The sequence below is a fragment of the Pavona decussata genome, unplaced genomic scaffold, assembly GCF_977016875.1.
Source record: "Pavona decussata unplaced genomic scaffold, jaPavDecu1.1 SCAFFOLD_55, whole genome shotgun sequence".
In the NCBI taxonomy this organism is placed as follows: domain Eukaryota; kingdom Metazoa; phylum Cnidaria; class Anthozoa; order Scleractinia; family Agariciidae; genus Pavona; species Pavona decussata.
Window position 1 is genome coordinate 1,286,290 of NW_028145477.1, and position 27,301 is coordinate 1,313,590.

A 27,301-nucleotide genomic window follows, 5' to 3' on the forward strand; every position below is an offset into this window, starting at 1 on the left:
GGTAATGTTTGTGGCTCAGAGCAAACATATTCCACGTTGTAAATGTGATCAGATTTGCCACCAAGAGCAAACCTTAACAAACGAATAAATTTGATTAAATTTGCTTCTGTGGTAAAGAAATACAATGGTGATAATTTGACGGTTTTTACTATCCGACGCAAATATGAACAATAACACATTTGCTACATAGAGCAATCACAAGCAATGCTGAAACTTTGCATAATTTTTCAAGGAAGCAAATAAAGTCAAATTGACAAAGTTGGACTCATCTTTGCTACACAAGCAAATGCTGACCACATACACACTTGCACACCAGTTTTGCAGAGCAGCCAAGGTTGCCGACAAATGCGGCATTTACGAGCATTGTCATGATAAGCAAATATTGTCCGCAGATGATATTTTTCTCGATATAAAGTTGAGCAAACTTAAGCAAATGTGGCATTTACTACAGTTTTGCACCATGTTTACCACCTATGTAAATCCATTTTTTCGTCCAGTGTATGGTTCCTAACGTTACAGAGTATTCCTTTCATTAAGCGGTTTCGCTATCAAAACATTACTTTTTATTGTTGTTTCTTAAAATTCAATGCTATTTCTGCGAATTTCGGTGATCAAAAAATTGGACTTATAGTCTTCCGTTCTCCTTTGGCATGAGACGTCATGGCGGCCATGTTCGTGGACAGGAACAATAAGATTTTTCTCCTCTGGGAGTTCACCTCCATTTTTATGCAAGCTTTGTGAACAAATTTTCTTTTGTTTTGTACACCAACATGGCGGCAATGCAAACCACCTATAGAGCTTAAAGTCTACTACAAGGTTTACATGTAGTAACTTGAAACCGACCTCGGGCGTAGGATTTAAATTTACCGTATATATCGTAGATAACGAGCCCATTACTGAGAGCGTACAGTTCTGCTATACTAAGCCTTTGCTACCTAAGGGAATACTATTAGCAGTGAAAATTAAAATAAGAATTTTGCAAAGCATGAGACTGGTTTGTAAGACTCCCGTGAGAGATTGAATTTGTGGAAACTTCAATCTAAAAATTAAAAAGGTCTGTAGAAACGCCATAACATGAGTCTATAGAGTTTATCCCCAAATGGCTTTCATTATAATATCCTTTTGTTGGTGTTCACATTATCCCATCTTACCTCCTTTTTGAGCTCAAAAATCAAAAGAATAGAGTGTGTGCACGACGGCCATATTGGAGGACCGAAACAATACAATGATTTTCCTTTGGGAGATATATTTTATTTTTATGCAAATATCTTCTATTGTCTTAGTCCTCCAACATGGCCGCCGTGCACACACTCTATATGTTACCTTAAAGGAGGCAAGAAGGCCCAATTTGAATGCGACAGAGAATAGTATTAAAATGGTAATAAGGTTTATAGGAGTTGTGCACTCCAAGTAGTGGGCTCCTACTCAGATCTAGTATTGAATTAATTTCGCCGGAGGATTAAAATATATCACTTTGCTTGCCGGACAAATGGTGGGAATAGAAAAATTGACGCAAGGCCGATACAACTTAGAATTTAAAAATGGTTTAATTTGGCACACTATTTCGCCACTACCAAAATTGGCAAAAAAAAATTACATCATCACATCCTAAGAAATAGTGTAATACAATACGTCAGACAGGACCTAAGCGCTCTAAGGCTGCTATACCGGTTGACATTTTTTGCGAGATCTCGTCAATGTATGCTTCATAGGCACCCAACACAATCCTTTCGGTAAATTATCTGTTCGGAAGGCCCTTAATCCCCTACAATTTTCAAGATGAAACTTTTACCTTGAACTTTTGTGATATGGAAAATTTAAGGCTTAGTACTTTCGGATTTATAAAAATGTCGATTCGGTTACAGAAAAAATGTGAGCTAAGATTTTCGGAATGGAAATAAGACCTAAGGTTTTCGGGAAATGGAAAAAAATGCCCTGGTAATTTCGAAAAGACTCAAGTTCTACTAGAATGGCCAAACAGATAAAACTATTATGACTTCAAGCGACATGATAGAGACCAAACAGAGAATCAACAGAATGCGGCGACCGTGGACAACTGTTTTGAGCTGGTTTGCTCTCGTCAGCACGGTGTAGCACAGCAAAAAAGTAGAACACCATCGCGAGTCGAGTGGTCTACCAAGTGCACGTGGTAACCGATTTCGGATGGGCCCAAATTCAAACATCCGTCCACGTCATAGCGCGTGACTACGAACAATAAACAAAAGAACTGAAATATCATGTCGCTTTCGCAATAAGTTAAATGAAAAAAAGCAAAACTTTCCTTCACAGTTCTAACATCAACCTACCGAGCTTTAAAGACACTCCAGATAGCCGAACATAGCGTTTCAAAGGATCTGACAGAAAATTGTCGTTGGGTTCCCCTGATGTATGTATGTACAATAACACTTCCCTCTCTGCTTGGTTCTGATTTCTCCGTACACAAACATAAAAAGCTGGAGACTGATTCGAAAACCCCTTTGTTACATCAATAGTCTTAAGGCTCTAAAAGTTGCTTAATTAATTAATTAATTAATTAATTTATGATTCATCTAAGCACGAGAGCAAATAAAGTTATTCTATAAAATTTGGTTTTCAGTTCAGTTTTTCATCTATTAAGGTTCCAAGCGATTTATGAACTGTTACCCTTTCTAATCCGGCATGTCATTATCCTTATAAACAAAGTTATATTGCACTATTAATGATCCGTGTGGTACTCCTGACATACACTGAGTATTACAGAAAGATCTCTAAGGTTTTTGGTTGGTCTGATTTGTTTCAAATAAGGTTCAAGTCGGTTTAAGGAGCATTAGAGTTATTCACCGCTTTACGGCTTCGCTAAAATAGACCTTAAAACGACACTGTCACGGAGATTTCTCTGTGTTTTAGTCGAAACTACTCAAATATTTGACAAGATACCTTGTAAGACGATTAGTAGTAATGTAGCACCGCATTTGAATATATGCATATAAAAAATGCGGTATATAAATACCATTACCATTACCATCATAATCCTCTTAGAGCACCGAGAAGAAAATATTAAGCGGTTTCTCTTAAAAAGAACAACCTATAATCAGTATGTCTTAGCTATTTCTAAAAATACGATGGAAAAACTTGAAAAAAAAAATGGTTAATTTTTCTCAAGTTTCAATCGGCCATTCAAATCTTGGCCATCCGCGGCCAAAGATAACTCACTCTAATTTCTGTGTAATACTAGGGTTACTAGATAAAAAGATTGCAGACAGGCAATCGAAAGCTTAGAGTGTTTATAAACTTTTAACCAGAGAACGTCTTTTCAGGAATCTTTTAATTATACCTGGTTACTCATCGATTTTTAAACTAGGATTACTGTTAACAAAACTGAACTATTATTTTAACGATTCCGTCAATGCAGATACATTTTTCTGCTATTGAAAGTAACATTACAAATATGTGACACCAACCCCTTTAAGCATTTACAACACTACTGTGGTTTTCAAATGGATTTGGGCCATTCTCAGTCAGTGCCACAGTAACGGAGGTCACAGCGACGTTCGGGAGGTGTTCCACTGATAAAGTACAAATAGTAACCACTGCAGTTCAACACTTGAATGTTGATAGACCAACGACAGCACTTTGATCCCGAGTGGAAACAGACCCGCTTGTTGACTTTGCCGTCTTGCACCGTGGGGTGGGGACCCTCTAGCCAACCTGTGGCACGTGTCCCACATCTGTCTTTAGGAGTACATGAAGTAGGCATTTTTGTTCCAGCGTTTCCTTGGAAACGGAACCATGAAGGTCCAAGGGATTCGTCACAAAGGGTGGGCAAATAATGGTGGGTTATGTGACGGTCAGCGCTTGTCAAGTTCTGGTAGTTATCGCAATCTAAAACTTGAAATGTATTCGTTAATTGAAATTAATTATAAGTCAGATTAATGCATCAGTTAAACAACTTGTCTCGCAATTTCGTATAGCCGTTGTGACACAAGTTACTTGAATCGTTGCTTAGTGTAACATGCTCTGAAATGAACGTGTCTCGCAACATTTCTGTTGCACTCACCGTTGCGTGAAGTTAAACAGACTTCTATTTCTGGCAATGGTTACGGAGACAACAAAACATATTGCGAGATATGTTTATTTTATAGCATATTATACTCTGTAACGATTCGTGGGAACTTGGGTGGCCACAAAATTGCGGGACAAATTGCAAAAAAAAAAAAAAAAATTGGCTAGTGTAAAAGCGCCCATAGCGCTGTCAGTATACGTAACCAACAGTGCTTTACAACAATAAAACCTTAGGTTAAAATGACAAGCTAAAATAAGACTAAGATTCCACACAATTATAATTTCTAATAAGGATCGATTTCGATAAACATTTTATATGGAAAATTAACGATTAAAACGTAACTTTGCGTTTCGACGAGTTGACACTTGACAATGATGACATGAGGTCCGGCGGTCATGTTACGTTTTTGTCGTTAATTTTCCTTGTAATTATTACAATTAATTTTGTTCTTAAACTCAGCCAAGGACTGACATCATCAGGCAAACTGTTGCACAAATTCGGGTGCTACATAGGTTTTAATTTTTGCTGTTACACTCTTTCTTTCAGTTGGACAACGTAGATAAGCAATAAATAAGAATAAAAGCGATTAAGAACTTTCAGAATCCAAAACCACCGGTTTCTTCCATGCTTTTCTTACCAGAACAATTGAAGCCATCTCCGGTGAAACCAGTTTTACAGGTGCAAATGAATGAGCCCACGGTGTTTTGACAGTTGGCGTTGGCATCACACACAGGGACTGAAGCATTGCATTCGTCTGCGTCTGAAATAAATAACCCAATTCTCTTTTTAAAAACCTCTCGACCCTACCTTAACAAATGCCTTATGAAGGTACAATGGAGGACAGATGTCCTTGGGACAGTTGCTGGATTCCTTTCAAATTTGCGTGTCTTTCTCTCCCCGTCATTATTATGACCCTTTAGCTACGCCTCCACCCTCCCTCCTTCCCCCAGGCAATGTTGAAAAGATCTTAGCGAACATCGACACTTATTTTGCTTGTGTAACGTCTGTTCAACCCACCCAGTTCAACATTGTTTGGGGGGGGGGGGGGGGGGCGGAGGGGGTATTACTGCGAAGTTTGCTGCTACTATAGCGTTTACTGTCCCAGCACTTTCAGCCCGCATTGTCTGAAAATCACTCCTGGCACAAAAGTAGCCCTAGCATTGTGAGGAATGAAGAAAAGTTCATTAAAACCTCGGAATGGAACTTCCCAAGGCAGTATGATATATTTGGCGCAATGATACAACAAAATTTCTCTAAGTTTAAGCACGCGCAGGCGGACTCAACATAATAGTTAGTGAGTGTGACATCATTTTGCGTTCGAAAATGATTTTCATTAAAGAAAATCCAAAATCAGAATTCAAAACCACCGGTTTCTTCCATGCTTTTCTTACCAGAACAATTGAAGCCATCTCCGGTAAAACCAGTTTTACAGGTGCAAATGAATGAGCCCACGGTGTTTTGACAGTTGGCGTTGGCATCACACACTGGGACTGAAGCATTGCATTCGTCTGCGTCTGAAATAAATAACCCAATTCTCTTTTTAAAAACCTCTCGACCCTACCTTAACAAATGCCTTATGAAGGTAGGTTTGTAAGAACAGAACCCGTCCTCCCAAATCCTGTGTATTAACTTTTGGGTGGACTGTGAGGCGTATTGAATCATAGTTGTAAGTCACATGAAGCAGTTTTTAGGGCTTTCCCAGAATCCTTAGGAGCAGGCATCAACTGCATGGATTCGTGTAGCATCGTTTGTGTTACTTGTCTCCTTGAGTACTGCCACCTTTCATAGTGATAAACATGGCGTCAGGAAGTTAACAAATTGAGGAAATATATTAATTAACAGTAGAAGACTCCAAGGTGAGCGATTCTATTAAAAGCTAGTCCCCTGTTACAGTATTGCAGCGTTCTACGCACTGAACACGTGGAAGTTTAACAGCCGCTATATTGGATTTCTGCTTTCAAAAGCACCAGAACTGCGAGTACAAAGCTTCTCTCTTCATCATATCAGTCTTAAGTATAAATCTACTAGTAATCTATCACGAATGCCGTTCTCTGATTGGTTACGCTACTCGCTATCTATTCTGTGATAGATAGCGAGTAGAGTGAGTAGCTTAAAACTGTGCGATCGTCAACAAAATGGCGTCCGCGTCTTCGCGTTTTCGAAGTGTCTGTGAAGAGGATTTGGATAATTTACTAGTCGAGGCAATTCCAGAAAAAACAAAAATTGCAACCAAATATGGAATGAAGATTTTTCACGGTAAGAAAAGGAAATGAAACAAGAGTTAAATGATTTTATCCTTCATTTCGCTTTTAAAAGTTGGCAATTTTATAATTTTGAAAACATTCAAAGTTGCGTCTTATACTGACACATTTTTTTGCAAATAAATTTTAGAATGGTTCGCAAGCCAACAGAAATTCACCGTCCCTATCGAAGAGCAGTCAAAAGAAGAGCTGAAAAAATGTTTGCAAGTTTTTTATGCATCAGTAAGGCAAAAAAATGGAAGCGAATTCAACGTTTCTTCCTTTCGAGCGATTCGCGCTGCCATTGACCGGCATTTAAAACAGCCGCCTCACAACAAGCCCTGGTCAATTATCGGTGATTCCGAATTTGCAAAGGCCAACCAAACACTCAACGCTATTTGCAAAAACGTGATGAAAGAAGGGAAAGTAGGTCCCCCAATAGCCAGCGAACAAATGCAAGAATTGTTCGCAAGCGGTCAGCTTGGCGACGCCAACACAAAAGATCCCTCGCAACTACTGCGAACGGCTTGGTTTTACTTGATCCTTTATTTTGGAAAACAAGGACGAGAAAATCAACGAAAACTTACCAAGGAGATGCTGGTTTTGCAGTCTACACCCAAAGGAAGACGGTACTATGAGTTCCGAAGGGATGCTCTAATGTCCACCAAAAACCACCAGGGCGGACCCAACGATTCTACGGACGAATCCAACGGAAAGATGTTTGAAGCAATCAATTCCAGTCGCTGCCCAGTGAAAACAATTGAGAATTTCATTAAGCATCTCAATCCCTAATTGGATTGCCCGTTCCAGCGACCGAGGGAACTGTCAGGAAAATTCAATCCTGAGAATGAAAACCATGAGCAAGGCAGCTGGAATTACTCCACATCTCACCAACCACTGTGTGAGAGCTACAGCAGTGACCGTGTTATCAGATAGCAATGTTGAGGTAAGACACATCAAGGCAGTGACAGGCCACAAATCAGACAGCTCGATTGAATCGTACAACGCAAGGGCATCCTTCCACCAGAAGGAGAACATGTCAAACATTTTGAGTAGATTCGTATCCGGAGAAGAGCCATAACACCAGCCACTAGCTATTCAGAATCGCTCCAATGTTCAGCTCCAAATTCAGAACGAGAATAACCCATCCAGCTCTTCTTCTGTCGTTGCATCCTAAGTTTATCAGCAGTCAAACGCCCATCTTCCACAGTCGTTCAGCTTCCATGGTTGCACGGTCTCCATTGTAAACAACAACTTTTTTCGCTAAACTGTGTTCAACTTTCCATAACTTTCTACTCATTTACGTTTTGTAGATTAAAAAGGTGGTTTCCAAAGAGAACGTTTACGTCAGCATATCAGATTATCTTTGCTTGTCATTTTACAATAAAAACTCCGCTCCTCGTTTCAGTTTCGAGCGCATGACAGTTTATAAAATCTTGAATGAAATGCGAAGGCGCACACACAGGAACCAATGCAATGTCGTGCAGTTGTCAATTATCTTCGCATGGTGTGACATATTTATATCATAATTCAGTAAACACGTGAACCTGTCTTGTTGTCAAGTTTTGAACGACTAGTAGATTTATACTAAAACAATTAGATTATTCGCTCTCAATTTCTATGCGTGATAGTTGATTCGGGCTTCGCCCTCATCAACTATCATGCGATAGAAATTTCGAGCTCATAATCTAATTGTTAAATATAATACCGCCACCGTTGCCCATGAATGTAACGAACGATGTTTCAACGAATTGCAAATTGTTGCAACAAGCCTGGCAATATTACGTTACCACCACTGAGTTAAACAGGAAATCTAAGGAAGTTCAGGCGAGTGCACTATGCAGCGTGATGGGTTTGGAGTGGCGAAAGTAATCAATTGGCTGACCACTCTAACTGTTGAGGATAAAGGGTGATCCTGAGAAGATTCTGTCCGGTTTAGGCAACCATTTCATGCCTCAAAAACATTTGTTGTTTGAAAGAGTCAAGTTTGGATTTGCCAATCATACTGAGCATGAAAATATTGATCAGTATGTTGTGCGATTGCGCCAGCTGGCAGAATCTTGTGAATTTGAGGGTCTCTGTGAAAGTTTAATTCGCGATAGATTAGTTATCGGTACCCAAGATTTCTATTGACAGGCTACTTCGGGAACGCCCAGTCCCCGGTTTAACAAGATGCATAGAGGCCCTGAAAGGAAGTGTCTAGAAAACACAAAGAGTAGCTTATTAAAAGATGCCGTGAGTGATTCGCAAAATACCGTATATGCAACAGGATGTCAGAGCCCTGGAAATAAAAAGCAAAGTCGTCGCAATCGTGGACATGAATCAAAGCAAAGTAAAGAAGAAAAAGTAAGTGAAAAGCAATGCAAGTTCTGTGGTACCAATCACCCTTACGATAGAGTTAAATGTCCAGCTTCTGGGAAGACTTGGCAAACAAGGATACTCTGCCATTAAGTGTCAGAAAAAGAATCATGTCTTATTAGTACACCAGCTAACAAGGTACATCACACAAGTACAACGCCAGGATATGAAGAAGGTGGTGAATCAGCATGTGAGTCAGCATCTGACTCTGATGAGTCTATCTTTGCCACTGAATGTGTTGGAGTCGTAAGCAGTAACATGGGCAAATCCTCTTTATGGTACCACTCACATTTCACTCTGAACACAGCCCTATTATCATAACTCAACTAGACTCGGGGGCAACATGTAGTGTCATGTCTTATACCGACTTCCTAAATATATTGCAGAGTGGGGAAGTCAAGTTGCACCCCCCTTGTGGGAAGATAGGACTTTTCGATGGACCTGTGGTTGATCCATTGAGATCTTACACCTTTACAGCTAGCTTGAACAATGGCTCAAAATGCAAGGTATCCTTCGACCTCTTAGAAAACCCCCCTTGCCCATCGTCGATGGCAACACATACATCAGGCAAGGCTGGATATCTCTAGGATCAGACCAGTTCATTCACTCATTAAATAGTGAAAATTACGAACCCCTCTGAGTCTTATTTGAGAAACTCATAAGAGATTTTGAAGATGTGTTCACTGGTCTGGGTTGCCTTCCGGTGGAGTATCACATTGGGTTGATCCAGACATCAGCCCAGTTCAGCATATTCCTCAACGTGTGCCAGTACCACTCAAAGCAAAGCTTAAGGAAAAGATTGAGGGATCATCATCATATACGAAATCAAGCCGACCGACTGGATAACAGCTTAGTAGCGGTGCAGAAACCCGGAAAGTTAAGAGTATACAAAGACACTCGAGATTTTAATCGAGCTAACAAGAGGCCACAATACCAAATGCCTACAGTCGATGAAGTTTTGCCAAAGTTAGCCAAAACTAAAGTGTCTTGGATGCGAAGGATGGTTTTTATTAAGTAAAGCTAGACGAAGAACTCTCCTTGTTTACTACATTCTGAACCTCATTTGGCAGGTACCGGTATTTACGAATGCCACAAGGTATCAGCAGCGCACCCGAAGAATACTAGCGTCGTCAGAATAAAGCACTTACATGTCTCAATGATGTAGAAGTAGTTGCAGACGGCATTCTGTGTTATGACAGTGGTGAAACTATTGAGGATGCCCTATAGGATCATAAAAGCAATTTACTGAACTTGCTGGACCGTGCTCGCATCGTTAATTTAAAGTTAAACAAGAAGTTGAGTTTGGGGTTAGACCAAGTCACCTACATGGGTCATTCGTTCACATCTGAGGGACTTAGGCCAGATCCCATGAAGGTGGAGGCCATTGCAAGCATGCCTTGACCAGACGACAAGAACGCAGTTCTTTCCAGGTTTATGCTAACAATTTCAGAAGTGTCTGAACCTCTACGCAATTTAACCGAGAAGAATGCTATGTTTTTGTGGGGAAAACAGCAGGAAGAAGCATTCCAAACCATCAAAAATCTGATCAGCTTGACACCTGCAGTGCTCAAATACTATGACGTATCCAGTGAAACCACCATCCAATGTGACGCATCAGAGTCTGGCCTGGGAGCCACGATTTTTCCGAACGGACAGCCAGTGGCATTTGTGTCAAGGTCAATGTCAGCTGTAGAGCGCCAATATGCACAAATGGAAAAAGAGTGCTTAGTGATAGTTTTCGTATGCAGCCGTTCATTCAGTACCTGCATGATAGTGGAGACGGACCACAAGCCACTGGTATCAATATTTCAGAGGTCGCTACAGTCCGCACCAAAACGGCTGCAACGAATGCTCTTTCGATTACAGAAGTAGAATCTTCATATAAAGTGCCTTCCTGGATCACAGATGTATATTGCTGATATGCCAAGTAGAACTTACCTTCAAGACGATCACAGCCAACACGGAAACATCCCAGAGTATCAGATCTTCCAGCTCATCCAGGAGCAATTGTTAATTCCAGATATTGCTGACATCAATCAAGCTGATTACATGCGCTTATCAGAAGGGACTCATCAGCAACTCAAACAGTGCACAATCGCAGATGCTGCGTTGCAAAGTGTCATGAACATGATTATGACAGGTTGGCCCCTTACCAAAGAAGAAGTTCCAGTTTGTATCCCCGAGTATTGAAACTACAAAAAGGAGTTAACAGTTCAACATGGAGTCTTGTAGAAAGGAATGAGAATGACTGTCCCTGCTTCTATGAGACCTCAGACGATTGCAAGAGCTCACTCCAGCCACCTTGGGCCCGATGCTGGTGTACTTCGAGCGTGTGATGTGCTATTTTGGCCGTGCAAGGCAGACCAAATAAAAAATCAAGTTCAGAACTCTGAAGTTTGCAAATACTTCTTAGCTAGACAGCAAAAAGAATCATTGATGACCCACAAGATTCCTGGAACTCCTTGGTCAAAGGTTAGACAAGATCTCTTCACCTTCGGTGATGAGAACTACTTAGTGACTGTTGATTACCACAGTGCACGTGATTATTTTGAGCTTGATCACTTTTCAGATACTACTGCAGAATCAGTGGTAAATGCAACCAAACGCCACTTTGCACGTCACGGCATTGCTGACATGGTTACAGATAATGGTCCACAGTATTCCATTTCACATTTTGCCAAGTTCTCTCATGAATAGGAATTTCAGCGCACTACCAGTTCACCTTTACATAGCAATGGAAAAGCTGAGTCGGCCGTCAAAATTGCAAAGAATCTAGTAAAGAAGGCCAAACGAGGTCACAAATGTCCTTGCTCGAGTGGCGTAACACAACTGACAGCAATGGATTAATAAGCCCGGTCCAAAACTTGATGTCTCGAACGACTAGGACCACCATTCCAACAACTGAAACATTACTGAAGCCAGAGGTTATAGATGGAGGGTATGACAACATGAAAAAAAAAGATACAGCAGGCCAAAGCCGCATATGACAAGCATACAAAACCATTGCCCGAGCTTCAAGTAGGAGAGCCAGTCAGGCTTCAGCCTGTCAACCCTAAAACATATTGGGAGAAAGGTTCGTGTGTGGCAAAAGTTGGACCACGTTCCTTTCTTATTAAAAAAGAGAGCGCAAACCTCTACTGACAGAATCGCAAGTTCATTTGTCATTACCAGATGCCAAGGCAGATCTTCTTGTGAAACAGGCATTGACAATGAGACAGACTAATGAAAGTCCTCAGTCAAAGTGTACTGTAGTAGAAGAGATTTTGACTATGCAACCACAACAGACTGTTGTTTCTCGAAGTGGCAAAACCATTGTGAGCCCTTCCAGAATTGATGGTTTTGTGACCTAGAGACAATGAACTTTGAAGTTTTAACATTTGTTGAATGTGCAGCACGGAAGGAAACAAGATGTCGAACAATGAACATTTTAAGAAGTGGAACTTTGAAAATTGGTTGAGTTACTGCTAGAGAAAAGTTAAAAAAAGGTTTTAATTTTTCATGTTAAGTCAGCTTTCTATCATTTTGATTTAACGTTTTATTTCTGTTACTTGTTCGCTCCTTATATTTTATTGTTATAGAAAAAAGGAAGACGTTACATGAAGTAGTTTTTATGGCTTTCCCAGAATCCTTAGGACCAGGCATTAAAAGCATAGCTTCGCTTAGTGTCGTTCGTGTTACTCGTCTCCTTGAGTACTACGACCTTTCATAGCGATAAACAATAGTAGCTGTAAGGCCGAATTTAGGCGCTTCGGCTTTTGCTCACAACTTCTGCAACTTACGTGACGTCTATAGCATTTAACGTCGTACTATACAACTCTCGTTATTCAATAACAGAGCCATTTACACGAAGGAAATAAATCGCGACAAGACTTACCGTATAAATGCAATATAGGTCACGACTCAGCTAGCTTAAGTCGCGGCTTAATAAGCCTTACCTTCGTTTTAAACAGCACATTTTCGTTCTCAGATAAGCTAAAGCCGCAGCTTACTATCTCTCGTATGAACGGCCCTAATATAATGTCTTATTCTAAAGCTGTCCCAGGGTTTTGAACATGTTTGTATTGTTGTCACATACAACAAAGTATTACTGTCTAAATCGACCCATAGAACAGAGAAGCAATAGTTTTATAGGAAGCAATCGCTGTTTTATTGATGATGATGATGATGATGATGATGATGAGAATTTTGTGTGCCATGATTTTTTTTTTTTTTAAAAGAACAAATTTGATATTTGATGGATAACTCACCACCTGTTAGCATGTTACAAGGAGCCAAAACACTCTGGCCAGGTTTGACTGAATCGAGCCAGTAGTTACCGTTGACTACATTATCTCCTTCACCAGCCTTGATCTCTAAGCATGATGTAGCAGGTACCTCCGGAATTGAACCTAGAGGAACTGACGAAAAGCAAAGACAGGTTTTATCATGCTACAGTTGCTACGTTCGTTCTCTGTTTCGCTCGTTACCCCATCCTCGGAGACCCAGGGACAGTCAAATTTCGTCGCGCCAATTTTCCTCTCCCACCCCCACCCTGACTGTGTGGCCCTGTGTTTGCGTTACTACAATTAACATAGAAAGTCACTTGGATGCGGCCTGCACGATCATTTAAGGCACCTTTTAAGCTTTCTTATTCAAAAAAGGTAAATGTTATCCTTTCAGTTTTCATTCTAACCGAAATGTCCTGTGTCTTAGTTTCATTTAATGAAACTTGTTTGCTTAACAAGAACGAACGCTGTACCACGCTGTATTAGTATACAATAGTTCGTAGAATGGATACTTCAAAACCAGGCTTGACACCTTATGTTGTTTACACAACAGAAATCGTATGATTTTTACGATAAAAGAAGTGTAATTAGTGAACACCTAGATCTTGGGTCATTTGCTTCATATCTCCTTTCCATATCTACTAGACCAAAGAGGGCCGGCTGACGAAAATGGTAATTTTTAACTTATTCAGCAAATTTAAGCCATGACAACAAATGACAGCAAACCGTTTTCGTAGGTCTAAATAGTGTAGATCAGTGCTTAACCCCCAAAACAGATGTTCCCTGCCTAAACGAAGCTCTATTCTCAGTTCTCTGCTTAACAAATGGGCTTCGGTTCTTGTCTACGTCAGCAGCATCACTCTCAAAACTACGTTGTGTAAACATCACAAGGTGTCCAGACTTATTTTGGAGTATCCATCTAGGAACAATAATACCTCTGCCACTTAGCCTTGTTACGTAAATTCGATCTGTATCTGGAACAAAGTCTTCTGGTCTGGCCTCCTTCGTGCGCCTGTTTAACTCACACACATATTGACTGATGACGTAATTGACGCTTTGACATCTTAGGTTCGAGTTACACCGCTCTACACAGTTCAAGAAATTGGCAGTCTTTTTCTCTTCAAAGACGTGCCCCTTTAACTTTGCGCCATATATGGAATATTCACTTTTACATTGCTGAGCTTCTACTCGAGAGAGCACGTGACACATCAGAAACACAGCTGCTGTGACGAAAGAATGCGGGCTCCTTGTCATGTTAAAAACAGGCAGTAGGCCACATCAAGCCAGACTTGTAACCTAAAATGATAAAAGATTGACCAAAACTAGCCCCAGTTCCTAACCGACAGTAGGTGAAGCGCAACGAGCAAATGTTTGGCTAAACAAACACTTCAAACGAGCGTGATCACCGATTTCAGTGCTGACGTTCCGAACGTTGCTGGCGTTTTACTCTCTCCTTCGTTTCACTTCCCATCAAGCCCGCATCACACTTTCTTTAGAAACTAACCCCCTCCTCCGTTTTAAATAAAGGTAGCTGTTCAAAGTTTTAGGAAAGAACCCTTTACAACTGCTTTTATCGTGTTTGCGTTTTAAATACAATGCGCTTTCGAATTACAAAATAAAGATCAAATTATTTTCTATTTTAGTATGAAAAATACTGGTACTGATGTTATCTTGATTCAACGATTGCATCTATATTTAACAAACTAATAATAATAGTCATTATCTTATCATTATTATTATCTTTTTCATTATCATTATCATTATCATTATCATTATCATTATCATTATCATTATCGTTATCGTTTTCGTTATCGTTATCGTTATCATTTATCATTATCATTATCATTATCATTGTCATTATAGCAGAGTTCTCAACTGGATGCTAAAATTAGTCAAAAAGCTGCACAGGGCGCACGGCGTAACCTGTGAGCCTAGGGGTTAAAAAAGGATATAATAATAATAATAATAATAATAATAATAATAATAATAATAATAATAATAATATTAATAATAATATATAAAAACTATCTGTATCTATTCCTCTAGTAGAAAATCAAATAATAATAGTAATAATAATAATAATAATAATAATAATAATAATAATAATAATAATTAATATTATTATTATACGTGCCGCTAGGATTATTTATACGTGTGCTAATTAATTTTATGTGCCCTATCATTATTTATGCGCGGTTTGAATTATTTTTGTCTGTGTTTGATTTATTTCTTTGAATTTATAGGTAAATCTCATATACCTTTGCGCGCTGTTAAAGAGTCCCATGATCCCCTGCGTGTGAGAACTGGTAGTTTCATCATGGCGGCCAGAGTGAATCGCACGAGCGTTATCCGAGAAAGAAATGAGCGAGGTTTTCGTAATTTTCTACAAAATTTGAAGGCAGTCGTTAGTGTTTTTTTAACCCCTGATAACGAGCAGCTAACAACGGACGCTTTAAGAGACGCAAAACGTTACCCTCTAGATGCTAAAGGGACTTTATCTCTGCTATTGAACGACTTAACAAGAGGTGACCCAAACCCAAAAGGGCTACCTACAAATGCTATCAAGGTACCACTGCAGGATTTAAAGGAATCTGTGCGTCAGTTCAGCTTATTTTGTCACTTGAGATAGAAAGAAGAGAGCAAGTGTCAGCTTTGTACGTGGATGCGGCTTACTCTGCAGGTGTGACGTCAACACAGTTTGGATCTGGGCGAAAACGTTATGACATCTCCAAGGATCAGCTAGAACACTTGCGCTCACTCTTTTTTTCGTGGCAAAAAATAGCAGATATGCCCCAGGTTAGTGTTTCTACTATTCAAAGAAGGCGCAATGAGTTTGGACTTGATGACAAGTTTGAGAGTTATTCGGATATAACAGATAATGAGTTGGACGAGATTTATTTTAGTATAACAGGTAACTCAAATGAAGGCCCACTGACCCTAATATCGGAAGGACGCGCTTCATCGGTACATTGAGAAGTCGGGGTTTCCGTATTCAAAGATGGAGAGTCAGTGATTGTTGACATCATGTTGACCCTGTTGGCACTGCTTTGCGGTGGCGGATGACAATCCATCGCAGGAAATATTTTGCTCTAGCACTTAACAGTCTTTGGCATATTGACTCTGGGCACAAACTGATACGATACAAACTGATAACTCATGTCTGTATTGATGGAAAAACAAGATTGTTAATATACGCTTCCTGCTGCAACAACAACAAAGCTGATACAGTCCTATCTTTGTTCCAGTTCCAGAAAGGAGTGGAACAGTGTGGACTACCATCGCGTGTTCGAAGTGACTATGGCATGGAAAACTTTTATGTCGGCCAATGCATGATAGACCAACGTGGAGAAGGCAGAGGAAACATCATAACTGGATCCTCAGTACATAACTCTAGAGTTGAGAGAGCGCATCGGGATATTTGCTATGGTGTACTGGCTTTTTATGGGCGCATTTTTGAAGCAATGGAAGATGAGGGCATTCATGACACATTGGATGATGTTCATTTGTATAGTTTTCACCATGTCTTTATTCCCAGGATCAATAGATCTTTGGATGAGTTTATTCAACAAATGAACAATCACCCAGTTTCAAGTGAAAACAACCTGTCACCCTTGCAAATGTGGGAAAAAGGGATGTTGGAGAACATGCATTCTGGGAACACAGCACTGTCACCAGCAGAAATTGAAGAGTTTGGAGTTGATCCAGAGGGTTTAGTTTCTGTAGGAGACGAAGATTATCAGGTTAATGTTTCTCCTCTATCATTAAAGGTTTCTGATGAACACTTAACCCAAATGCCAGATCCAATACAGAATGATGGAAATGGTGGTATTACACTCTTTAAACAGTGAGTGGAGTTACTTAATTCTCCTTTAACTTAAACCTTTACTTTTACTAGGAAACAACCTCACGAAATAAGGAGACAATGAAATTCCGGAAAAGAGGAAAAAAAGAAGTGAGGCATGCAATGTAAGAATATTTCACTATCCCATTCTACCTTTGGGAGCTTTATTTTGCCAGAGTTTACTTTGGTCAATAGATACAATAGGCAATTAAAAGAGAGATTTTGTTGCGTTATTTTTTTTCTATATTTCGAGCTTTAGATTCCTGTGTTCAAAATCACTTCTGAGTGTCTTTTGTTTTTATCTCTCATTACAGTATGATAAATTTCTTTCAGTAAAATATCAGTTTCACAACTATGGCAATGGGCAGTGGATTAGAGCACAGTTTTAAAAATAAGTTTGAAACTGTGCAAAACAAACAAGTTTGCATCCCCTTCCCCCCGGCCCCCCCAAAAAAAAAAATGTAAAGCGCTCTCAAGGTTTGTCAGAAAACAAATGGCACACCTTCCAATATCTGGATATTCTGATGATTTACAGTTTACAGTGTTTTTTGTAATTATCAGGTGCCATATCAGCGGTATCATCACCTTAGTTCCTGACTCCTTACTCACTTTCATTACTCTTGGGTTCCTGACCCACCACATTGACTGGACACAATTAACTTTCCTCTAAAACAAAACTTTCTTTATTGCACTCTTTGCAACAAAGGACATGTCAAAAACATGCTTATAAAAACTGGAACATGCTTACTTCTAAGCTGTTAACAGGAACTAGTTATAATACTAAGAAACATCCTGAACTTATTGGAATGTCTGAAGATACTGTTAAAAGCAAAACAAAATGTTTGTGCATTGGGTAGCAGTAGGATCCCCTCTGTGGTAGGGCTATAGTGTCCTTAACCTTTTAAATCCTAATATCAAAAAGAATATCCCTCATACTGTTCTCCATATGATCCTTATACTACCAGTAGCGAGAATTTGTTTCAAAATCAACAATATTAATTTTTCCACATTCTTGTTACAACGTACTTCTACATTTTAAACACAACAGGGAAATGAAAAGGTGAAATTGGAAGCCAATCACATAGCTTATCACTTTAAAGGAATAACATTCTCAAATTTTCACTGTCTGTGAACAGAACTGTAACATTCTTCCAAAAAAGTGAACTAGAACTTGTGATTTAATGTCTTATTATGAAAATTTAAAATAATCAAACTTTGCCAAAGACAGGTTGGGAAAATGCCAAATCATACATTTCAAACAGCTTCTCCTGAGGAGGTAACTGAAATTCATGGGTTGCCCTTGGAAGACTTAAGATATTAGCACAGGTGTGGGCAGTCGGTGTAAAACCTGCACGAGCTGTTGGTTCTCCTGCTTGCACAGTGGAATCTTGACCATTTCTGATCAAAGGAAGAACAAATTCAATTGATGAATTCATGCCAAATCCAAGAACTGGCTCTTCAGAAGCACCTGTTAAAAACTCCAAAATGTGGCATAACTCAAGGTGCCTCTCTCCACATGACCGTCTGCCGCTAGCAACCTCTCTTACATATCTTACAAAAAACTGATGCTTGAGGGCATTGCTACCCTCCTCGGAAAACTTTGGCTTTAGTGTTTGCAAAAGCCTTGGGGCATTGACTTTGTGTTGAGATTCTGGTCTCAACAAGTGAATAGGCATGGGGAGTTGCCGAAGGGCACTTAACATACCTAGCATCTCCAGTCCCGCTTGCATTGCCTTCACACAATGATTACTACTTTTGTTCGGGGACAGGAGTTCCTGTAAAATGCTATCATCAATGAATGCAGGCATTTGGCCATTCTGCAACATTGCTACTCCAACCATTATGCCAACATAATAATAATCTTTTGACAGATACTGTTTAATCCATTATCAAAATACTTGCCCTTTATCTGTCTGTTCATAAGTCTAATCTACTCCTTGCGTGGACCCCCCTGGTCAACTGATTCTTCTCCCATAAAATCTACTTTAAAAGTCAATCTGTAGTTGTCAATAATCTATAGTTCACTGAAGGTTGTTTCAAGAACCCTCTCCCTATCCACAGTGATGAAGTTTGTTGCCCCTTCACATGTTTCTTCACAAGAGGTTAGTTCAAGTGGTCTTCCTGTGACAATCTTCTCTTGAGGAAACCGTATTACCTCTACAGGATCGTGAAGGTTTTGGCTATTTGCTGCGTCAATTATTGAGCTGATGTCAAATGGACACTGAATTAAATGTTCCTCATGATCAGAAGCTGATGCTGCCACTGGGCTGACACTTGCTGCTGTTGTGCTGGCATCCCCTACATCTGTTTGGTCCACTATTATGCTTGCTGCGACTGTGTTGGTAGTTGATGTTGATGTTGCGCTAGCACTTGTGTTTATTCCTCCAGTTGTACTTATGTTTTCCGTATGGTCAAAAACTGAGTATATATATGAAGGCATATCATCACTTTCGTCATCAGGTAATTCAGCAAGTAGCCTTATGTAAACACATCCTGATGGGGCAATCAATTTTAGCAAAAGTTTGGAGTCTATTCTCCGGTCACTAGGAATGTTTGGGGGCACCAGTGTCCCAGAACAGTTTTTTCACGATTTCAAAGCAGAATCCCTCCGTCTGTGTGCCTTTTAGCAATGCTATCAGTTCTTTCTCCAGTTGTTTAGCACTCCAGTCTTTGCTCACTTCAAATCCCGAGATAACTCGTTTGGATTTTTCGAGTTCTGCTTTCTCTGCTTTGGATGGAACTCGATCATGGCCATACTCAATGACCACCACATCTTTTGTCACAGTTGGTGATTCAGTTGGCCGTCCAGGAGCCGATTATATGGTGCAGCTCCAGCAGAAGGTGCAGATGTTAAGCGACTGTAGCAAGGCGAGCCACGTGTTGTGTTTCTACCTCTAGAATTCACATTTGGAAATCACCGCTGAAGTTCTTGGAGAGCGTTTGTAGAGGACAAACTTCCTGAACTGCTTGAGGAATCTGATGGAAGGCTTGATTTCCCCACTATGTCTGTAAGTCAAGTAATATTTTCAATGGCATTTTCAGCAATTCAGATAGTTTCTTCCTTTTGCGAATCGCTCCAACCCGAAGAACTAGCCGCCATGTTGAAAACACCTCGTGGCAGTCACAGTCCGCAAAGACTAATGGGATTCGTTAACAGCGCGCAAAGGTATATGGGATTTGCTTATAAATTCATGCATAGGAAAAATTAATTCATGCTCTCAAAGAAATAAATCAAACACAGACAAAAATAATTCAAACAGCGCATAAATAATGATAGGGCACATAAAATTAATTTGTACACGTATAAATAATTCTAGGGGCACGTATAATTATTTATGAATCACCATATAAATAATTGTAAGCAGAGTTTTATTATTTCTGCAATGGGAAAAATATATGACGATAATTTTGACCAGAACGGGCCCTCATAGAAGTTCATTAGAAAACTGAAAAAGAAATCAGTAGGCTAAATATTAAGCAAAACAGATTTTCAATTGCTCACAATTTACAGTGAGCGAAAGAGCTGTTAGCGTTTTATTATAAACAGCAGCGAAAAACGCTGTGAGTATATTCTTACCGGTAATAACATTTTCACTGAATAAAAATGATTGATTTGTCCATTTCTTTGTGATGTTACTGTACACATCAAGACTTGTGTACTTTTAAGTTGAATCGTTTTTGTCAATTACAATTTACTAAAGCAAAGACAAGCCAAAACTAGCGATGATCGATAAGCGACGTTTTGTCATCAAAACGTAGCGAGGTTAATAAATTTGTCGGGCCGAGCCGGCCCGAGCGGAGCTAAGCCGCGCGAATTCGAGCGAAAAATATATTTTTATATATGTATGTATGTATATATATTTCGTTGAAGGTGTCCGCACTGCTGCCTAGCAACAGTGAAAAACAAAGTATGAAGGACGTCAGACTGTCTGGCGTCGTCTAGAGCAAAATTTGCATACATCGGGAAAGTTTGCGTGACAGATCAAATTTCAACTACAATGTTCATCAATATTCACTGAATACAGAACTATCTCCCCAGAATCTTTTCCCTTTTTTTCCAGAAATCTTTTTTGTCAACGATTGCATTGAAGAAATTACACGTTTTGTGGCCGAGGTAAAATAATTTTGCGTGTGAAATAAATTTATCGAACACGACAGCGCTGCACGCCTGTTGTACATTTCGTCGCCTCAGAAATAGATTTTCAACCGCAAACTAGGCTGTGGAACTACGAAAAGACCATGCTCATCAACATGGTTGCGATGTTCAGAAACCTTTTACTCTCTTCATTTGATGCTACAATACGAGTAAAGAGGGCCTGTTTCCACCCAGCCCCAGCTTCGCGAGGTTTTGCGAGTCACGTATTTCTAATTATACAGTAAAATTGTGTGGCGTAAAACCGCAATGACCTGTACACGATGCCGAAATCTTCCTATGTGTTATCACGATTCTGTTTCACTCGGCACCGACGGAAAAAAATCTCATTCAGCGATTAATCGGGATCAGTCAAACTCGAAGTCGATATTTAAAACCCTTCCCTAAAATGTGGATTTTTCCTGAGGTGTAAATTTTACGTGCACACGGACGTGAATTTAAGTGCCTTCCCGTGCCGCGTAAATAAAATTGGAGAAGAGGTGTGAGCCGCTTGTGTAATCGATTAAGTTGTGTTTACGCCAGCCATTCAATCACGTTCGTAGCAGGTTAAATTTACGTCCATGGGCACGTCAACTTTACCCCACAGTGGAAGTTAAGATGTTTAATCACTACGGTACCACTTGCCACAATTTGATTTTACGTAAGTGAAAAGGCTTACCGTTCTACTTGGTTCAAGGATTCGCAAACTTCCTTACAGCGGTTACCAATAACACGCGACCTACGGCATTAAAAAGAATCGGATAAAGTTGCGTTTTGGTGGACGTCAATCAAACAACAGCCGTTGAAATTATTTTGAATTCTGACAAGATTCCAAGGTAACCCGGCAAGAAACTAAGAATTTTACCTCGCTAAGAGAAGGTAAACTTTATTTAAATTGATTCTCGAGCCAGATCAAGCGCAAATAAAATGTATTTTTGAATTAAAAGTTTGAATTTTTACTGCACGTGATAATTTACTCACTTGCACGCATCGCTGATTTATTATCAGGTGTAGCGATTTCAAATATTTCATAAAAAAAATACGGCTTTGTCCAAGCAAAGCCCATTTTTTTTAGATAATCTGGCTTGGAAATTAACTTTCATAAAGTTTACCATCCGTCAGCGGATAAAACTGTCAATTTCTTGGTTCTGTTGTCTTGAAAAGGTCTCAGAATTCAAAATAATTTCAACGGCTTTTCTATGATTGACGTCCACCAAAACGCAACTTTATCGAAGTCTTTTGAAGGCGATAGGTCGCGTGTCATTGGTAACCGCTGTAATATAAACTTCGATGACTGATGACTCCATACAAATCCTTCTAATTTTGTCTCAGTTCTTAACGTTTGGAACTGAAACAAATTTAGAAGGATTACTTTACAACAAGAGAGAGCACAGTCGAGGCTTTTTTATTTGTTTTATGATAAAGAATCGTTTTATTTCCCCACGCATTCACCCTCATTTTCAAAACAAACTTCCTTTTCCAAACGAACGGAAGTGGCCTCCGGCGTTCATCTGTACTGTGATAAAGCACGCTAAAATAAGCCAATCACAGTCGTTGTTAGAATTCATTTCATTCATATATCCTTTTCGTGCCTCGTGGCACATAGGGCCTTCACAGAGCTTCTCCACTCCTCTCTATTGGTTGCTGCGGTCCGCATCTCCTCCCACGATCTCCAACCTGCTTCTTGCCTTTCTTTCTCCACTGTCCGTCTCCAGGTGGTTTTTGGTCTTCCCCTTCTCCTTTTACCTTCTGGTGCCCAGCTCATGGCAACATTGCAATCATTGCGATCTTTCCTAAGAATATGGGCAATCATTTTCCATCTTCGAGACATCACTTCCACACTCAGTGGCTTCATGCTTGCTCTTTCCAGTAGCTCTTTGGTACTGACATGGTCTTGCCATCGGATTCGGAAGATCTTACGTAGGCATCTATTATGGAACACATTCACTGCTTTATCATCTCCTTTGTTCATCTTCCATGTCTCAGATCCATAGAGTAACACTGGCACTACTAGTGTTTTATACAGCCTCAGTTTTGTTTTCCTCGAGATGTTATTAGAGATCCAGATCTTCTTTAGTTTGTTAAAGGCACCTCTGGCTTTCGATAACCTGTTCTTCAAGTCCTTCATACCACCTCCCTCTTTACAAACTTTCGCCCCCAAGTACACAAACTCTTCGACATCTTCAATATCCTGCCCATTTGTTATGATGTTTTCTTGGTTCCTTGCATTGATCCTCATCGTTTTTGTCTTTTCTCCGTTGATTTTGAGTCCCACTCGTCTGGCCTCTTCGTCCAGCCTTGTCGTTTTATCCTGAATCTGCTGCTTGGTAGATGAAAGCAGAGCTATATCGTCCGCAAAGTCCAAGTCGTCCAGTTTTGAAGTAAACTTCCACCTAATACCGTTTTCACCACTGCCAACCGCTCTTCGCATTACCCAATCCATAACAATCAAGAACAAGAATCCCGACATATTGCATCCTTGTTTTACCCCAGTTTTTATGTCAAACCACTCACATGTTTCCCCCTGATCTTCTACAGCACACTTGAAGTCGTCATAAAATACTCTTACCATTTTCACGATCTTCTGCGGGATTCCATACTTAGCCATTATTACCCACAGGCTTTCTCGGTGGATAGAATCAAAAGCCTTCTCAAAGTCTACGAAGTTCAGGTACAGGGTTGCCTGCCATTCGCTGACCTGCTCAATAATGTTCCGCAGGATGAAGATCTGGTCTGTTGTACCCCTCCCCTTTCTATAACCTGCCTGTTCCTTCCTCAGCCTTCTATCCACTCCATTTCTCACTCGCTCTATGATGATTCTACCGAGTACCTTCCCCACAACGGACAGTAAGGTTATTCCTCTCGAATTTTTGCATTCTTTGAGATTCCCTTTCTTCGGCAACTTGATAATTAGCCCTTGCTTCCAGGGTTGGGGGATCTTCTCAGACGTCCATACTTTTCCTAACAACTGATGGATTTTTGTTGCTGAAAACTCTATGTTTGCTTTCAATAGTTCGGCCGTGATAGAGTCAGTTCCTGGCGCTTTCCCATTCTTCAATCTTTTTATAGCTTGTTTGACTTCACCTAAAGTTGGTTCACTGATTGAGATCTCTTCAATGACGTCATTTAGTTCTAATTCATATACCTCATCACTTAAGACTGGGTTTTCTGGTTGGTCTCTATTGAGTACTTCTTTAAAGTGCTCCGTCCATCGTGCCTGTACTTCGCCTTTTTTATTGAGAAGGTTTCCATTTTTATCAAACACTGCTGTGCTTTGCTTAGGTTTTTCATTGCATTGTCGTTGTTAGAATGGTTCGAATAATTTGATTGGTTGAACAAGACGAAAGCTGTCAAACTTTTTTCTGCGCTGATGAAAGTAAGCCACTGCTATGGAATTGTACACAAATAATCTCTTTTTTTCTTTTTGTACTTTAATGGCTGTGAAAATTCTATAACCTTTAAAAATCACAGAATTCTTCATGAATGCATATATAATACTCAGTTTGGCCGGTTTCAGTACGTTTGTCACTATTTTCGATGTATGAAGCTTCCTGATACTCCGGGGAAAGGACTGAACCAAGACTTCCGGTAAAAGAAAAACAGTAAATTAATAGGAAGAACACTCACCAAATCCAGAAATTCTGAAGAGTCGCCGTGGTAAAAGCGCGAATCGAAATGCGAGAAGAGTGAGTTGCTTTGAACCTAATTAAGAAAGTGAGGCTACCTGGAAAGCTTTTCATATGAAAAACAGTTTTGCATGTTTGCATATAAATAATTTTTGTGAATAAAAACTATGATAAAAAATCCAGTCGATAAAATGTGCTCCATTAAATACGTTTTATCCACTGTAACAAGACAGTTATCCGTTCTTCGAACAACTGTGGCATGGCAGTTAACTCTCGCGTGTCCCAACAGGTGGGATTCAGTGAGGCGATCATTCAATAATATGCCAGTGATTGTGCGCAAAATTAAATCTTTCTGTGTTAGACAGATGCAATTTTTGGTATTGGCATTTTATATTCTTTATTGTATAATTGAGGGGAAACTACAGGCCGCAAGCCTCAAACTTGCATGTAAGGGATAAATAAGCTACGCTTTTAATGGTGAGTACTGATATGAAATCGCCTTGAAAGAGGGTCTACATTGACTTACCTGATAGCTGAGAATTGACCAAAATTTAAACTGTTATCTGAAAAATGGCAGTTTTTTTTTTAACTGACGGCTGACAAGCGTTACAAAAACTGTCTGCTGAGATGGCTAGTCATTACTTAAGTAGAGTGCGAATTTTACTTGCAATTAACTTGCCACTAAACTGTGTCAGTTAATGCCTGGAGAACAAGCTGCTAACAATGGTTGTTTATAGAAGTCGTGAGGAAGTGAAGTCTCAAGAGAGATTTGAATCACTCGCAAATTATTCAGAAATCTTTGTATGACACTCGACACGCTTCGGCTAATTGAGGGGACACAGTTGATACCATACAAAACCACCAGAACACGTTAATTAACTGATAGCTGAGAAATGGCCTAAATTTAAATAACTGAAAGCCGAGAATCCAGCACCCTCATGCGGACAATCTGGAAAAAAAGGGGAAAGATCCACAAGAACCACGAAAAATTCTCATAAATTCAGGGTGATGTTCATAAGAAAAATGAAAAAGAAAATCATAGGCTAAATATTAAGCAAAACACTTTTCAAATTGCTTACAATTTGCAGCGAGCGAAAGAGCCGTTAGCGTTTTGCTATAAACAGCAGCGAAAAACGCTGTGAGTATATTCTTACAGGTAATAATATTTTCACTGAATAAAAATGATTGATTTGTCCATTTCTTTGCGATGTTAATGTACACATCAAGACTTGTGTACTTTTTAGCTGAATCGTTTTTGTCAATTACAATTAACTAAAGCAAAGACGGGCCAAAACTAGCGATGATCGATAAACGACGTTTTGACATCGTTGGTTTTTGTCTCTTTTTAGCATTCGTTATTTGCCACCTGAAACGTATGCCATTTGAAAGATGATCTGGATAAAGTGAAGAAATAGTAATTAATAAAATAGCTTGGACCTTGGTGCAGAAATCTAACTTTCCTGTAGAAATTCAGATTTCCGGCTCACTACTGATTCTTCCTGAAGCAATGAGATGTCATAAATTGTTATATAGTAAAATTGTTTGGCGTGAAACCGCAATGATCCGTACCCGATGCCGAACTATCATCCATTTCACTCGGCACCAACGGAAAAAAATCTCATTTATCGATTGATCGGTATCAGTCAAAACCGAAACAGATATTTGGAAGCCTTCCCTAAAACGTGGATTACTCCTTTGGTGCAAATTTTACGTGCACACGCGCGTAAATAAAATTGGAGAACTTCTCCAATTTTACTGAGATGTGTGAACCGTTTGTGTAATCGTATTAAGTTGTGTTTACGCCAGCCGTTCAATCACGCAGGCAGCAGGTTAAATTTACGTCCATGAGCACGTAAACGCTAGCCCACAAAGTGAAAGTTAAGATGTTTAATCACTACGGTACCACTTGCCACAATATGATTTTACGCAAGTGAAAAGGCTTACCGTTCTATTTGGTTCAAGGATTTGTAAAGTTCCTTAATATAAACTTCGAATTAAGACTTTTCAAGCTCAAGCCTTACAGTTTATTAAGGAAGAATACAAAATAAACTGTACTAATTGCCGCGTGCATATGGTTCGCCAGACTGACGGCGCTGAATAAAAAGGTCCTAGTAGCAGAGAATAAAAAACATAACGACATGAAAAATAAAAGTAAATAACCTGAAACTTTCCACATGAAACTCGCAGCAACTTTTATCCGCTAAGCTTCAGGCATATACACTCTTGTGCAGTGGCCAATTTAGGGATTTAAAAAAACGCGTTGACTTTGCTGAATGAATTGGCAGCTTGGCCCAAGTTGCATTGCACAACTCAACCCCGGCTCAATTCGCGCGTAATTGTTAAGATTTCCAATGAGACTCCCATAAGCCAAGAAATACACGAAACTTCATTCCAGAGAAGCAGTAATTTAGATTTATACCAACAACAATGATACTGACTATTCTTTGTTTGTACGAGAGAGAAAAAATCTCCTACCTTGAGTGATGCACTAGTTTCCGGGCATTTTAAAACATCAGCCATACGATAATTATAACTTGCGATCAGGTTTAATCAATTACCAGCGCTCCTGTATTTCAGCTTATCTCTTCACTCACTAAAATTGGTCTTGAATATAATTTCGTACCCAGATTCGGAGAAAAACATCTGGTAAAATCGGTCACGTTCTCCAGTCTGACTGGTTAATGAAAATAGAGTCCTCAAGTGTGATGTCACAAATATTTGAATTTTTGAAATTATGGGATTTGTTAGTATATTCGGAAAGAGCACGATGAAAAATGCCTACTTGCCAAAAAATCAG

The 27,301-nt window shown here is 39.6% G+C and overlaps 1 protein-coding gene and 2 pseudogenes across 2 annotated transcripts; 1 reads left to right on the plus strand and 2 right to left on the minus strand.

The window, feature by feature from the left end:
• Positions 1 to 1,365: 1,365 nt before the first annotated feature.
• On the minus strand, positions 1,366 to 27,092 carry LOC146480174 (uromodulin-like). Of its 2 annotated transcripts, XM_085110038.1 has the most exons (6): positions 26,980 to 27,092; positions 13,841 to 14,201; positions 12,888 to 13,037; positions 5,434 to 5,556; positions 4,680 to 4,802; positions 1,366 to 3,867 (listed from the first exon to the last, which is right to left on the minus strand). In XM_085110038.1, exons 2-6 carry the CDS (start codon positions 14,157 to 14,159, stop codon positions 3,494 to 3,496), a joined length of 1,089 nt encoding a protein of 362 aa, XP_084966164.1. In that variant the 5' UTR covers positions 14,160 to 14,201; positions 26,980 to 27,092; the 3' UTR covers positions 1,366 to 3,493. The 2 variants fall into 2 exon arrangements, with proteins under 2 accessions (XP_084966164.1, XP_084966165.1); XM_085110039.1 differs by lacking the exon at positions 4,680 to 4,802.
• On the plus strand, positions 5,612 to 7,983 carry LOC146480175 (uncharacterized; annotated as a pseudogene).
• On the minus strand, positions 17,352 to 20,166 carry LOC146480176 (uncharacterized; annotated as a pseudogene).
• Positions 27,093 to 27,301: the final 209 nt, after the last annotated feature.

Excerpts from the sequence above, each read along its gene's own strand:
- LOC146480174 (XM_085110038.1), bottom strand. The coding sequence starts at position 14,159 with ATGACAAGGAGCCCGCATTCTTTCGTCACAGCAGCTGTGTTTCTGATG. Across the intron at positions 5,557-12,887 it reads TTGTAACATGCTAACAGGTG|ACGCAGACGAATGCAATGCT; the intron begins GTGAGTTATCCA and ends TATTTATTTCAG. Across the intron at positions 4,803-5,433 it reads AGATGGCTTCAATTGTTCTG|ACGCAGACGAATGCAATGCT; the intron begins GTAAGAAAAGCA and ends TATTTATTTCAG.